Source organism: Anas acuta, chromosome 2 (assembly GCF_963932015.1).
Source record: "Anas acuta chromosome 2, bAnaAcu1.1, whole genome shotgun sequence".
Lineage (NCBI taxonomy): Eukaryota > Metazoa > Chordata > Aves > Anseriformes > Anatidae > Anas > Anas acuta.
In genome coordinates, this window is record NC_088980.1 from 86,106,812 (window position 1) to 86,122,611 (window position 15,800).

The 15,800-nt window shown below is 42.4% G+C and overlaps 1 protein-coding gene and 1 long non-coding RNA gene across 5 annotated transcripts in view; one reads left to right on the forward strand and one right to left on the reverse strand.

Moving 5' to 3' along the window:
* Positions 1 to 8,185: 8,185 nt before the first annotated feature.
* On the reverse strand, positions 8,186 to 14,150 carry LOC137850745 (uncharacterized). 2 transcript variants are annotated; one of them, XR_011092785.1, is made up of 4 exons: positions 13,739 to 14,150; positions 13,055 to 13,153; positions 12,681 to 12,912; positions 8,186 to 12,142 (listed from the first exon to the last, which is right to left on the reverse strand). It is a non-coding gene; the product is annotated as an uncharacterized lncRNA (long non-coding RNA). The 2 variants fall into 2 exon arrangements; XR_011092784.1 differs by having other exon boundaries at positions 8,186 to 12,912.
* Positions 13,262 to 15,800, forward strand: part of VWC2 (von Willebrand factor C domain containing 2) — a 56,862-nt gene continuing 54,323 nt past the window's right edge. Inside the window, exons 1-2 of one of the 3 annotated variants that reach the window (XM_068671055.1) lie at positions 13,262 to 13,549; positions 14,514 to 15,295. In XM_068671055.1, the coding sequence (XP_068527156.1) occupies positions 14,582 to 15,295 (714 nt within the window). In that variant the 5' untranslated portion in view covers positions 13,262 to 13,549; positions 14,514 to 14,581. Of the gene's footprint in view, positions 13,550 to 13,676; positions 13,798 to 14,513; positions 15,296 to 15,800 lie in introns of those variants that run through there. The other 2 variants (XM_068671053.1, XM_068671054.1) reach the window with 2 other exon arrangements.

Consider the following 15,800-nt stretch of genomic DNA (forward strand, 5'->3'; position numbering starts at 1 on the left):
AGCGTAAATGTCTCGCTTGACTCTCCTATGATGTATTATTTTCTTCATATGCCTACTGTTTTTATTCATAATTATTTTTTCAGCCAATATATGTCAGATTTTCTTCTACGGATTTTCACATTACGGATGTCATACTTTTCTGTAACTACTATCTCTGGAACCCCATGAAACCCTTAAATCAGTTGATGTTACATTCTTCTAATAACAAGGTTGATGTGATAAATTGCACATTACTGTTCTATTTCAGTATTAAGCTGGATATCTTGGATGAATCCTGAGAAATCGTTGCTGATTTTTATATCAATTTGGTTTTAAAACCTTCAGTTTGAGACACAAGCTTTGATGCACCACTGTAAAAAAAGATTCTCCCATAGTGAACAAACAAAGAATTCATTTAGCTTCCCTGTTATGGCCTTGTTTCCTCCAAGAGCTCCTCATGTAGTTTGTTTCAAAGAGATGACTAGGTTTCTTTTTCCACTGCAAAACTAAAGTATGTTATTCTTCAGTGAAAGGAATCAAAGAATAGAATATGTTGGGTATTATTTTCTGGTTGGTACCAAAAACGTATGTGTACTGACACATACACATGATCTTGAGCTGCATTTTGGATGCTTTGGAAGAAAAGCTCAGACACTCAAAGAGCAGTGGAGGAGAAAAGGTCTGGTAGGTTTATCCTGAGCAAGAAGTGAAAGCAAAAAGAAGAGATTTTCTCCTTCAAATCAAAGTTTCACAAGAACATCCCAGATATTTCAACAGTGACTTATCAGTTGTGATAAGTACCAGTTGTGACTATGCTTCACTGGTGTAGTCCTATTGAAGGTGGAACAAGATAAGCAAGGACAAAGTTGTGTTTGTGATGTACTTTATCTGAAGGCAGACCTTTAGCAAATAGGTAAATTCTCTAACTTTCTGCTTGCTGTATAGCTTTTAAATAGGTTTGTACACTGGTAAAAAGTCTGACAGATTTTTGTTTTGTTTTGTTGTTTTTATTTTTCATCTGGGATGTTAAGATTGATACTGGCTGCCTATACTCTGCATTCTGCTGGATGGAAATGTTTTGATTCTCAATTTTTTGAGAAGTTTCTATTAAGCAGTACTCCTTAAGGGAAACTGGACATAGCTATGGGAGTGTAGGTGTTTCACTGCAATTTTCATCGGGGACAATTGGGCAGCAGGAGAATAACTGTTATCTAGTGGCTGGGTCAATTCAATAGGATGCAGGAAATTTCCACGTCTATGCTTTACTGTCCTTACAAGTTGCTAGTGAGTCATTCCCATTGGGTGATCTTTGATGGATGTATTTCTTTCTCCACACTTATGTAAATAATTCTTGATCTGGAGAGAGATGTTGAGATCTATAAATCATAGATACTGGGCTAGGCAATGTAAGATACAGCACTGAGAATGCTACTGAAATAACTGTGGCTTTTGGGAATGAAAGTTAGATATTCTGGGCTCTTTATCATCAAATACAATCTAATATGAATTATTTAATTTGATCAGAATTCAACTTTCTACTTCTTAAAAAGAATGGAAAATCACTTTATTTATCATATGTCAGTGATCCAGAAACACTTCAAAAAGTCTCTCTCAGATGTCTTCTCCCTCCTGAACACACCCATTCATATTCTAACTCACCGTGTGATGATCTCAAACGTAAGGCTAAATCGAGAAAATCTAAAATCTCTGAAAGATTGGGATAGTTCAGTAAATGTTCTAACCATACTTCTCTATGGATCTGCAAACAGTGTAATGATGCCGAAATTCCAACCCAACCCATCCACAAAACCTGCCACTGACCTTCTGAATTCTTCCCTGCTGTTCTCCTTGGCAGGCCACTTACTGCACTGCCAGAGCAATTCTCCAGGCAGAGGTGAGATATCTTTTATTTTTCATTCCAATGAGCCTTTATTGTGTGGGGGCAGGAACAGATCAGATGAAGGAAGAGGATTTATTGGCTTGCGTTTTGTGTGTACTTTTTATTTTTATAGTGTGCAGTTCTAGGATGACATATACCCCTTCAGGTCTATTTTCCAGATTCTTCTTAGATGCTTATAGTTAAAATGAATCATTATTTCTTTATGCTAGTTCTTTTCTGAGTATGTAAAACCCAAGTTTCATCCCCCCTCGAAAGTTGGACACAGTGCTCCAGTTTTGCCTGTGTCACTACTACATTCTGTTTCTGACACAGCATCAGTGCTGTTTGCAATATATTGCATATATCTGTGACTAGAAATTTGACCTGAGGCTTGTCATCAAGCTCCTACGGCCTTGATATAATCGACTATTTGGCTTTTGACAGCCGTCTTCAGCAATTGTATCAATTAACCCTGTGGACTGAGGGATCCTCACTCCAGCACAACAATAAATTTCTCCCCTCTAGACAAAAAAAAAATATGGATCATTTAAAGCAGGTTTCTTCCTGAATCACCTACTGAAACCTGCGTTTAAGATGAAGAAGAATTGTGGGACCTATTTGCCATAAACTCAACAACAAAATAATAAAACACTTTTAATACATTGAGTGCCCTTGACTGTCCAGCTGCCAACTGGCAAGTAAAAGAGTAACGTATCTATCCATGTGGATTCTTTATCCTGTGGTGTGTTTGGCAATCTTAAATTATTATGGTGGTTTGACACTAGTAGGTTGCTCAGCACCATCATGCCACTCTCTCACTCCCTCTCCTCAAAAAGGCAGGGGAGAAAATATGTTGAAAAAAGTCAAGGGTTGAGATAAGGGCAAGGAGATCCCTCACCAAGTACTGCTACAGGCAAAACAGACTCAGCATAGGGAGATTAATATTCACTCGCAGAATAGAACAGTGATAAAATAAAATCAAATTAAAAACACCCCCCAACCCCCACCCCCCCATCTGCCCTCTTCCACCTCCCTCTCCCTGAGCAGCGCAGTGGAACAGGGAATGGGGGCTGCGGTCATTCCCTGATGCTTCGTCTCTGCCTCTCCGTCTCCGCCTCTCCTTCACAGTCACTCTGCTCCTACTCCACCGGGGGCTCCTCCACCCATGGGGGGGCTGCAGCGTGGAGATCTGCTCCATGGGGGACCCATGGGCTGCAGGGGGACAGCCTGCTCCACCGGGGGCCTCTCCACAGGCCTCAGGGGAACTGCTGTTGTGTGCCTGGAGCACCTCCTGTCCTCCTGCTGCAATCACCTTGCGGGCTGCAGTTTCTCACTCCTCTCTCCCAGGTGCTGTTGTGCAGCAGTTTGTTTTCCTCTTCCTACTCTCCCAGAGGCCCAACCAGCATTACTTACTGGTTCAGCTCTGGCCAGTGGAAGGTCCCTTTTGGAGCCGGCTGGAGCTGGCTCTGATCTGACATGGGGCAGCTGCTGGCCTCTACTCACAGAAGTCACCCTGAAGACCCTTGCTACCAAAACCACAGACGTAAAACTAATACAATCATAAAGCATAACAGCAAAATGGTATTCTTTAATTTGAACCCAAGTTCCTGGTAAATTAATATCTGTCAGGTACACATCAAAGTAGAGTAGCTTTTCATAGTGTAATCTGAGTATTGCAGCACAAAAGACTATAGAAATTAAATTACAGTTGTGATATGTGCAATGCAGACTCTAAAGAGCAATATATCCACCAAACCTGGAAACCAATCGTATGAATGAAGGCAGCAAAGGAAGCGGTGAACATATTCTCATTAAATTTTGCTTCTATCAAAAGCCCAAGTCAACCTGTCAAAGAAATCCCATTAGAACCAAAGCAAGAGCCTAGATACAGACCCAGTGAACTACTACTGAAGTTTTGCCTCTGCTCCAGGGACTTTCTTCCATCTACAATTCACCATGGATTTGTTTAACAGCAGGAACTGTTTGTTTAAGACCTCAGGTGTGCTTGATATTTTCTTTTGCAAAAGCAGATATAACCTTCTCCATTTTTCTAAAGAAAAATTAATCCCAACTGAGAAGAAAAAAAAGCACTGGAGAAAGGATTTTTTTTCCTTCCTTTATCTCATTCAGTTCTGCTTAATTGAAAAAGTAAAAAAGTTCTGAGAACCTATTCTTACATGTTTACTCCTTACAGCATCGCTAGGAATAAATAAATAAATAAGGTTTTAAAATAAACTTCAGACAAAAGACTTTGAGGAAGAGAGTTGGAAGCCTGTTCCATAATCAGCCATGTCACTTCTGTGAAAGGCCCAAAAGTGTTTTTCACTAGGCTTTTACCCAAAGACAGCTAGCTAATATTAATAACGTTCATACTCTGGGAGAAATGCAGCCTAGGGGTCTGAGCTATAAAGGCTCTGGTCACCTGCAGCTCTGATCAACTTCAATGGGAAGTAGATATCTCTGTAGATCAGAATTTACCGTAACAGAAATTCAGCCTGAGGATAAAATGGGACTTTTTAAAGAAATTTAATTTACAGAGAGAAATGTGACTGCTTAAGGTGGCTGCAGGTTGCGTGTCAGGGGGTCTCTCCAAAGGCCCCAGCTAGCGTTTGATGGAGTGGTGGCAAGGAATCTAACATTGTGACTACAATGCATCTCAATTATTCCTCTCCTTAATTAAAAAAAAAAAAAAAAAAAGCAATCGTAAATGATTGATTTCCATCTGATACGGGGAAAAATGAAACCCCAACAGAATATCAGACATAAAAGAGTGAATGGTATGATAGCTTTATCTTTAGGGAATAACCGGTTCCCAGTTCTTTGAACGATCCTTATGTAGAAGTTAGTGGTGTGAAACAAAACCTAATTTCTTGAATAAAAAATCTAGAATTCATCCCAATAGTCCATGAAAATTGTGAATGTGCAAATAAACATCTGTTCTCAAATCTGTCAGGAAAAAGAAATTTAACTGGAGCCTTGTAATAAAAGGAAGACAAAAGATGACATGAGGATAAAGAACTCTAATTATTTAAGTTTCAGAAATCAAACAGCTAGCAGAACAAAGCTCATTTCAACGTCAACACCTAGATTGCTTTCTCAGCTGATAGCTATTTTGCAGAAAATAGTGATGGGGGCTGAACTGCAGTTAAGAACTGAGGAAAAGAACTGGACAGTGTGCTTTTAGTGTATGGTAAGGGCTAAATTTTCATAAGTCCTGGACATTCATTTGTTTCCACTGTGACACTAATTGCCATTTTTTTCAGAGCAGTTAAGTGTCCAGTCGGCTCAGGTCCTTTGACAAACTGGTTCACTACTATCCTACACACCTGCTTGGCTAGGTAGGACTGTGGAAAGACTTCCCGAGTCTTACAGCCTGCAGATTAACTGATTTGCTTGTTCTTTTTCTCTGCTGCTGCTGCTGCTGCTGTTTTTAGGCAAACCCAGGGTACAGCTTTTTATTAAATTACTGCACTTGTTCTACAGCCTGCATCTGCTTGAGGAGTCAGTAATTGTGCTAAAGCCTCATTTAATTTTACTGATGGGGAAAGGAAGGTTTTATTCTGAAAACCTTTGAAGTTAAGAATTGAATGTCCTGTGAGGATGGCCAAGTTAGGAGTGGCTGGTTCAACCAAACCAATTTATGGCTGATTTACTGTAATATTCTTAAAGGTCTTCAACAACTGTTTTACTGCTACAGCAAGACTTGACTTTTAACTTTTTTCAGCTAGAGCTTTGCTGGTTCATGGTCTATGATAGCCTTTCTACAAACAAGTTAAATAGGCTTGCTTGTAGGGGCTGACACCTTGGAGCATAAGGCCCTGTTTACATGAAATTTTGTTTGGGTCATGATTAGGGAATACTTTGTAGTTAGGGTTAGCTTTCACGGAATTATTAGGATTTGAGCCATGTTTTCTACCATGTTTCTAAGCCCTGAACTGAGCTGTACGGCAGCATGAGACAAGGTTTGCTTAGTTCTTCTTGCTGGAGATGTTCTGCTTTGAAAGTGGCTATGGTTCCTTCTCCAACAAAATGTGCTATGTGTATTAAACAGAATGGTATCGCAAGTGAAATTAATTGCTGGTAGACTAGTGGTTAGGGTATTTTAATGGGAAGCTGGGACCATGGGACCATATGCCCAGGCAGGGGAGGGATCTTGTAGCTCGGCATGGAATGTTCAATCCCTGATCTACTTGTCACCAGTGTCATAGAAGAGATCTTGGCAGCACCTATGCTCTCACCTTCTTCATCTTCTTCATCACCTTCTTTATCTTATAACTACCTAATGTAAAAAGTCCATTATTTACAAGACTGCCGGAAATAACTCTCCGGCACTACTGTGGATAGCCAGGGAAATTGCTTTGTTTCTTATCTTCTTCCAACAAATAGTAAACTAAAGTAGCACAACCAACTTTTGTTATCAAAATTACAAAATGTGTCCATTTCATTCATGTTAGATCTGCTACCATTAGCACCCTGCTTGCTGCAGTTGCCCTAATGACATCGGTATGGCAAGGTCTGGCAATAACATCTGAATAAGGCATCAAGCTTTCACATGAATGAACACCTAATTCTTGAACCCATAAAAGGGACCTAGCATACCACCTATTCTGTTATAAACCTAGTATCTTACTAGGGAACAAAGGCAATGTGGAGCAAATGGAAAAGGGAATAAGAGAGAGAACCAGGAGCTTTGTATTTCATTCCCAGCTCAGTTACTGACCTGCTGTATGACTTCAGGATCCTCTCTTCCCTTCTTTCCTGGTCACTGGAGGATGTGCAGTTCTAGGGATAGTAATGCTTTAAGCATTTGCACTGTGCCTACATGTGGGGGTCCCAGTTTATTGAGGGTATCTAGGCCCTGTATGCAAACATAGAAAAATAACTTTCATTTGTCTGTTTTCCAGCTCAAGTTTTAGCCCAAAGACTGCATACTCTGATGTTTTTTTTGTTGTTGTTAGTGGTGGTTTTCTTTTCCTCTGCTCTGATAGCTCATAGTCTAAATCATAATTTCTGAGCCATGTAACTTTTTTTCATTAAAAGCAGACAGAAAACTATATCAGCAGCCTCTGTGATTGCAGAACTTACTGAATGTAATCATCTCCAGTAATTAGATCTAAAGACAGAACACTTGGGAATGTGCAATTCATGAAACTTTCAATGTTACAAATTGTAATTTGTGCAGTTTTTTAAACTATGAAATTATCAAACTTATATGAATGACTTTAAAGGCCTTACTGGGTCTTTAATTTAAAAAAGGACAGCAAAATAATCCATTGCTTACCTGGTACTGTAACAGAAGTACTTGCTAAGAGGTGGAGAGAATTCTATAATAATGTAGGGAAGGGTGATGTTGGGGAAGCAAAGGGGTTTGAACACCAGAACTAGCAAAATTTTCTTATAGATTGATGTCTTTAAATCCAGTAGGTTTAAGTTCTGATTGTGTCAAGCATAAACTGGGCATTAATGCAGGTGCTGTGTTGTACAGAGTCGCTGGTGTGCAGTAAGGGGCACCTTCAGTAACAACCAGTAAAAGACATCTCTACCAAGCCATTTTTGTGAAGCTTTAAGGATTCAGTTCCTTTGCCAAGCTTGATTGAGCCTGACCAATAAGTTCAAAAGAAAGGAGAGCAACAGGACACCATGCACCTGCATGTATATGTCATTGCAAAAGATTTGTTCTTCACAAACTACATAGAAATGATGAAACAAAGGAAGGGAAAAAAAGTAGAAAAAGTTTGAAGATGCATTCTGGAAAGCATTCCGCCAAAGCTTTTATATCTAGAGGTGCATGCTCAGTGAGTTTTGGAGATTATCCCCTAAGACGCATGATGTCTTAGTCTGCAAATCATTACATTATAGGATCAGCCGGCTGGTGGTAATTCTAATTCTATAAACTGTAGAGAGAAATGCAGGCTTTCACAGACATTACTGTGAATCCCTAAACTTTCAGATTTGACTTTGCAATCTTCATTTCAACATATATTTCATTTGCTTCTCCAATACAAATGCAAAAATTAAAAAAAAAAAAAAGAAAAAAAAAAAAGGTTCAGTTGTGATACAAAGCATTTTACATGTTTGATGATGGAAAAACTGTAGAAGATGGATTTTTTTATTATTATTTTAAGGGCTTGTCTTTGTGGGAGATTAGTTATAACTACCAACTATCCAAAAGATGGTCTTACTATACATTAATAATGTCATCATGAGTATTTAAGTAAGAAAAACGTCTTTCTAAAACATTTTTTATTTCAGATGCATCATTCTGAAAATAACCTATGTTGTTTTACAAATGCTTTAAAGAAAAACAAATATAAAACCATACAATTCCTATTATGGAAGTTGAAAAGAAAGTTAAAGAATGGAATTAAATATTGGTTTGAGCGATAATACTAATAATACTTGACAATAAGAGCCTTTATTTTTCCTTATCTTCCTATAGGGTTGAGAAGATTATTTTTTTTCAGTTTCACTTATTAAATCTAGTTCAATGTTTAATACCGTAACAGTTGAGGAATCCTGTGAGAACTGAAGAGAGAGGAAAGTTGTGTTTTTGTCTGGGGGAACAGGCGGTTCCTTCTTTTTCCTCCAGCAATATAAAAAAACTGTGAAAGCATGAGATATACTAATTTAAAATGTCAAACAATATGAAACAGTGTTTATTTTTGTTTTTTTCATAAAACCCATGAAAGTTGATGATTCTTTTATTGAAATTTACTGTAAACACAAATGTATCCAGAGCAACTTGAGTAACAAATAAAACAAAGTAATTATAAACAATAAAGGCAAAAGTTAACACTGATCTGTACTTTCAACTGAATTTCAGATTCCATCCGAATAGAGCTAAGCACGAGTTTAAGAAATACTTCATTCAGTTTTGTAACACAACAATAATGCAAAAACAAAAACCAAAGTGCATCCTTTGGTTTGCAAAGGGAAAGAATGAGGTATACTGTTAATACTATGCTCATAGAAAATAATCTATTTAAATGTTCCATGCTATTATGTACATGCCCATGCATATATACACACAAACATGCTTTGTCACCTCTTTTCAAGCAAAAATGCAGTAACATCAAATAAGCTTGTGAGCTATTATTAAAATTAAATTTCCCCTGGGCAACTAAAATTGGGGTGAAAATACATGCATGAAAATCCATTTATAATCACTCTTGTGTCCTGTAATTACAAGCACAAAATACTGTGCTTTGAATACACAATTATTTTTCCTCAGAATGAGCCCATGTGCACAGGTCATGGTTTGAGCTTCTCCTTCTCCCTCTCCAAAGGTTTCACTACACGATTTTTAATATTATTTAACTTCTGTGGCTAAAATGGTAATAACACTTCTCTGAAGTTTACGTTTGCAAAACCTCCATCAGTTTTGCAAAAGGCGTATAGAAGAAAAGTGATTTAAACCAGCACAACTTGTACATGTTGTATAAAAAAAAAAGTAGCATGTATTTCTCTCTCTCTTTAATGATGCATTAATAGGCATAAAGGGAATTGTTGCTGAGTTGGAATATATGCATTAGCCTCCTCTGAGCTTAAAGGGACAGAGAAATTGATCTCGCCAAAGAGAGCTTTTCTCCATGATTTTACTTGAGCCATGAGTTATTTTAAACAAAACCAATCTTCATTCCCACAGTTTGGAATAAGCCTTTTTATTATTATTAAAAATGTGTTTTACTTCTATTTTACCTAGATTTTGCTAAAGTTATTACTAGAGACAAATCATAAGCTAAAGGCAGGCTTTTCAGAACTTAAGTCAGTAGCAGCAAAGATATTTTTAAAAGATGTTTCATAAACAGATGACTTCTAAAGCTTAACATTTCCTGTGGTCTATGGAGATGATTTTTGTATTGCAAGCGACAATAATAATAAACAATACGTATCTCCAAGCATGTAAAAATGTGATTTGCAGAAGGGTTCGGAGAGTCCTTGTACTGAACAGCACACAGTCTAAATGACAAAGGGATTTTTAAGTTTTGTATTCTTGCATGTTAAACAGAAAATAAAATGATGTAACACATTACTATATGATGAATAATTTAAAAACAATTAATGACAACAGACAATTGCAACTACAGCTTGTGTGACAATTCTTCAATAACTACTTATCAGTCAACTAAAGAGGCGTCAGAGTAGTGAAAAAAGAAAGAACTAGAGCATTGTGTGCACAGTAGCCTTTGAGAGGTGGCATGGCATAAAGAAAATAAAAGAAATAAAAATGAAAAGATGAAAGCTAACCTAGTTTTAAAATAGTTATGGAAGCTTGCTTTTTTTTCTTGAAGAGTTGTTTAAACTGCTTATTTATAATTCAGCCTCTCAAATATACATGAATTGTGAGAGTAATGTGTACCTTGGCTTTGTCTCTTTCTGTTTCCAGACTGACTGCTATTTGAAGGCCTTACTTTATGCAGCTGGGCTAATACTATTCCACAAATTGCTACCTTTCTAAAGCTGTGATGTGAACCTGCCTGAACAACTGCCACTTTAGCACCACAATAAAAAATACCTTTCATATAACAACTCTCTTCCTTTCAGGAGGAATAATGAAATGAAGCAAAGTAAAAAGGAATGATCATCCGTTTCCCCAAGTAGCAAATCTGACAGTGCACATAGCCGGAGGAGTCACTCTGAGGATATTTTCTCCCCTATAAAATTCTGGACATTCAGAGATGCTCAGTGGCGTACACATCCTGCTGCACGATTCACCCTGAGCATGCCCTGTACTCACGGTGACACCACATCACCAAAGCCCACCTTGGTATTGCATGGGATTTTCTGAACACCTCTCACTTCACAGGTTCCCAGAAGTTCCTCCTTTTTTGCCTCTATGTGTTCTCACTGAACACAGGGGGATACCAGGGGAAGCTTCTTTTATTACAGTTGGAAAGATGGGGCACGCTGCCTGCATGAGAGCAGGTGAAGGGAAGCATGAGTTACGTGGCCCCCTGGTGCATGGAAGCTGCAGGAGGCTGCATGCCTGCATTGGGGTGAGCATGCACATACTCCAGGCCTCACTCTACGCATGTGTTAGGCTAAACATGGTTGTCTTCAGTGCTTTTACATGTCCAGATGAAGTGCCTGAAGAGCTGTGAGGTTTGGTTTTCATGTGGCTATTAACAGGCAGACAACCGATTTTTAACCTGGTAAAAGATATAGCCTATGTTTGGAGTCTCTTTCTTCACATCAAAGCTACTCATAAAAAATAGTTTTCAAAATTTCAGTACTCCTAACCTCAGAGAGCAGATGTTTAATTAAGTTTCCTGTCTAACAGCCAGCTTTTGCACTCTCAATCCCGGGCTAATGAAAATGGTCATCGCACCAGTTTAACTTAAATCATGCCCTGACACCATCATTTCTATTTCACCTACTGAAGCCTTTTTGTTTTATCTTTAACTGCTTCCTAGTGGAATGAAGATAAACTAGTGCAGGCTGTTTTAAAAGAAGTGTGATGACTGTATCATGACTGTTTTAGCTAATGCAAGAATCTCAGGCAGACGAACAGAAGGGAAAGTGTCTTGAACAGAGATGCAGAGTTTGATTCTCATCCAGAGATGCAGTTGCTACTGCAGTTGCAGAAGCTACTGTTGTCTAGTGGGAGAGCAGAAAGGGGAAACCTGGACCTGCATTTCTTATACCAGAAGAAGTTGTTAAAATTGGCCTTTTAACAACTGAAGTTAAACAAGCGAAGTAAGAGTCTCACGTTTCTCTTTTCTAGTTCAGAATTCACATTGACAGAAACACCAAACATTTAGCCCACTAGCAGATATGGAAGATTTTGACTATAGTATTCCTAAATTTTATACTACAACACTACAAAGTGGTCAGGTCTCAGTTCTGCAAGGGTCCTAGCACTAGGTACCATCCATCACTTGATGTATCTATGAAGCAGAATGCACAGAGGCTGAAGTCCAATAAGAAATCTTTAAGATGAAGAGGATATGCACCTCCTACTTGGCCGAGGAGGCAAAGATGAGCTGCAGTTTGTTCCACTGAAAGCTCTAAGGCTTTGCCTTTCCTTTTACATGGTAGTATCTTGAACCTTCAGCCCTGGCTGATCAATGTGCTGAGTAGTTAGACCAGGGAGAGGCAGAGGTCACCTACAGAGAGTCCCAAATGCTCAAGATCCTTTCAGCCTTTGTACCAGAGCTTCACATGTGAACATGTGAAAATGTCAGAACCGTAAATTGGCTTTTCCCTCCTCTTCATCAGAGGCAGCCTTACCTTCCCAGGTCTTCTATTTCGTTCTGTCTTGCTCTAGCCACCACTAACTGCTGCCTGAAAGCAAAGTTTATGCACTTGTAAGTGCAAAGTTCAAGTTGTTCTTGCAGAATAAGTGATGTTTGCTCAGCCCATGTCCTGGTTTAAGCTATGTAAGGTATAAAATTACTGTTTTAGGAAAAACAAAGATTCAATTCATTATTCAGAGGTAATAGGATAATTAGAAGACAAATACTTCTTAACGATTATTAGTAGGAAATGAGAAAGGTCTAGCTTAGCTCTATGACATGTAGTCTAGAAACTGTATAGCCATCTGGAATTTCATTCTACTAGTGTTAACTATTTGGCTTCCTTGCATCCTTCAAAACTTTAGTCTTGTATCCTAAAGTTTTAGAAGATTAAACCATTACTTGTCTGGTGAATATTCGACTGAGAGATACGAGATGGTGTTAACGGAAATAATTTTGTAAGCTAGGCCAGACTCATAGATGTTCAGAGAACCCAGCAGACAAAGAGTTTAGCACCTGCATCCTCCCATGGAGCAGCTTAAGTGCCTGGGTTTTCACAAGTAACATTCACTCATGAAGGTACTTACCAGTGAAACATTAATATCCAGCAAATTTTCATTGCTCTCCTGAGTGCGGATACTGCAGTGCTACAGTTTTAATGAAAACATTTCTGAAAACATTGCCTAGCCTAAAAAAGTCTTCTAGTGCCAAGTACTCAGGGGAATCCAGCCCCAGCCACAAGCAAGAGCAGGGTGCCGCAGGCTGACAGGGATCCACTGCAGCAGCGGGGTCAGCGCACCTGGGACTGCTCTGGAACATCTATAAAGCAAAACCCATAGATTATTGCGCTGATATATCATCTAATGCAGGTTAACGGGGAACAAATAAGCGAGCAAACAAGAAAATAATCTTTTGGGTCCCAAGCCTTTGCCCAGCTCCAGAAGGAAAGCATTATGCTTACAGATCCCTTTCCAGCTTTCCTTTGGCGTTTCTGTCCCAGCAGCGGGACTGAAGGTGCTTCAGCCATTATTGCTAAAATAGCCGCTTCTGCCCATTTCCCCTGCAAAAGGGAGAAAACGTTGCCGTGCCGAAGCACCTGTCAGCCGCTTGGAAGCACAACCCCACTTCCCAACTCGCCCATCTCCCCCCGCCCCTGCACGGCCAGGGAGGGCTGGCGAGGCAGGGAGCCTCACAAAGCTCCCCGACCCCCTTCCATCCCTCTCCCTCCCGTTGCTGCGAGGCCAGGAGCCCCCCGACCCCCCAAAAAAAACCCCGGCCGCCATCTGATGGAACCGGGGCCGCGGCGAGCCCGCCCCCAGGGGCGGCGGGGCCTCGGCTCCGGCTGAGGGAGGGAGGCAGGGAGAGAGGCAAGGAAGGAGGGGAGGGAGGAAGGAGGGCAGGCAGCCCGCAGCCCCGCCATGGCAGCCGGCCGGGGGCCCCGGAGCCGAGCCCGCAGGTAGGGAGGGAGGGATGCTGCGGGCGGGCTGGGGGCTGCCCGGCGCCCAGCAGAGCCCCCCGAGGGGGCCGGGGCGGCGCTGCCCGGCCCGCCGGAAAGTTTGGGGCAGGGCCCGCGGGGCTCCGGAGGCGGGCGGGGAGGGATGGAGGAAGGAGGGGGGGGCTCTTAAATGGCTCCGGGGAGCCCTACCTCGGCCGCGGGGCTGCGCCGGCAGCTGGCAGCGCCTTGGCTTCCCGTGGCCGGAGCAGGTATTTTGGTGTGCTTTGCTTTGCCGGTTGGCGGTGCGGGAGCCGGGAGCGCTGCTAAAGTGCGGGGGGTGCGGGTGAAACGTGCCCCTCTGCAGGAGCTCCGAGGGGCTCTGCCTGGCCTCGGGAGCACGGGGAGGAGGAGGAGGAGGAGGAGGAGGTGGAGGAGGAAGAGGAGGAGATGTGTGCTTGTGCGGGGAGTTGAGGAGAGGGGCGGCTCGGCTCTGCGCGCCTTAGCGGGCTCGCTCTTAGTTGTCCCTCAAACAAACGTCCCCCCCCCGGTGGGTATGAAGCCAAAAAAAAAAAAAAAACAAAAAACAAACAAACAAAAAACTTCACTCTGAATAAGAGGTTAGTGAAAACCATCGGGCGTGCAGTCAGCAAGCAGGGCTCAAGCGGCTGATGTCGGCTCCGGACCGCGCTGCGTTTTGGGGAGCTCCGCTTCATTCGGCGTGTGGCCGTCACCCCACGGCGCCCCGAGCCTCGGCAGGCTGCCCCGAGCTGCGCGTCCTGCTTGTACCCAGCCGAAGACAGTCCGTGCCCACAGCCCTGCTATTTATGAGACATCGCAGAGCCGGGCTGGAGGAGGGATGCAGCACCAGGCTGTTGTTTGCCTCTGGCGTGAGGTGCCGAGGCAGGCTGCGTGTTGTTTGAGATGTTGGATGCGCGAGGGGGGGGAGAGGCGCGAGCTGAAGTGTTCCTAATCCCTCTCTTCCTAGGGACTGTGGATCTGCGGAGCGCTTCCCTCCGATGTGAATGCAGTGTCCCCTGTGGGATGCAGTAGGTGATGCCCAGCTCTACTGCAATGGCAATTGGAGCTCTCTCTAGCTCGCTCCTCGTAACCTGCTGCCTCATGGTTGCCCTCTGTAGCTCCACCATACCCGTGCAGAAACTGGCCAAGGCTCAAGACAAACAGGAGATAAAAGCGAGCCAGGAAAAGAGGGATCACACATCGACAAGGGACAGCCAGACAGGCCCGGGGAAGATGAATGAGATCGGCAGGAGCGGGAGGGAGGAGGGCACCAGGGACTGGAAGAGCAAAGGAAGCAGGACCTACTCGAACAAGGAGTCGTGGACTAAGCAAAAGCAGGCTTGGAATAGCCAGGGCACAGGAGGTAAATCCGGGAGCATTCAAGTCCAAGAGCAAAGGGACGTGGCTGCCGAGGACCCTCGGGTGGTTGAAGACTCATCTCTCCCGGCCGCTGTGGCGAGCGCTACTCCTGAGCCTCCGGAGGAGTATGCCTACCCGGACTACCGTGGGAAGGGCTGCGTGGACGAGAGTGGCTTCGTCTACGCCATTGGGGAGAAGTTTGCGCCGGGTCCCTCCGCCTGCCCCTGCCTTTGCACTGAAGAGGGACCGCTGTGCATACAGCCCGAGTGCCCCAGGCTCCACCCTCGGTGCGTTCATGTGGACACCACGCAGTGCTGCCCGCAGTGCAAGGAGAGGAAGAACTACTGTGAGTTTCGGGGGAAAACCTACCAGACGCTGGAGGAGTTCATGGTAAGGGCCAAAGCAGAAAGTCATTTTGTGGGCCCTTCTGTCATTTGAAGTGACGTGGTGGTCTCGAAATGCTTTCTCGGAGGGTGTTTTGGGCCTCTCCCTCCCCTTTTCATTTCTGTGTTAATGCAACTTCTGCAGTGCTGTAAAATATTCCCCTCAAACATGACCTTTCTTGTTCTGCGATACTGTAACATTTTTAAATGAGGGGGCTGATCTTTACTAATTCTTGTGGTATTTACAGTAAAAAGTACTACTGGAAATGATGCTGCTTGGTGGTGAAGTAGATTTTATGAGAATTTCCAGCATTGCATTTGTTCCCTTCGTCTGCTGTTAACAGTGAAACTTCTACCTTGCAAGGATCAAGCAGGGGTTGGGGAGTTGACTCCCATTCCTAGTCATCAGACAGCGGTGATACCTTTTTCCTAACAGTCATTACTTCTCTCCTTGTTATTTGCTGCTTGAACTGGGCTGCCAAGGTTGTGTAATACTTGGTTTCTGAGAATGA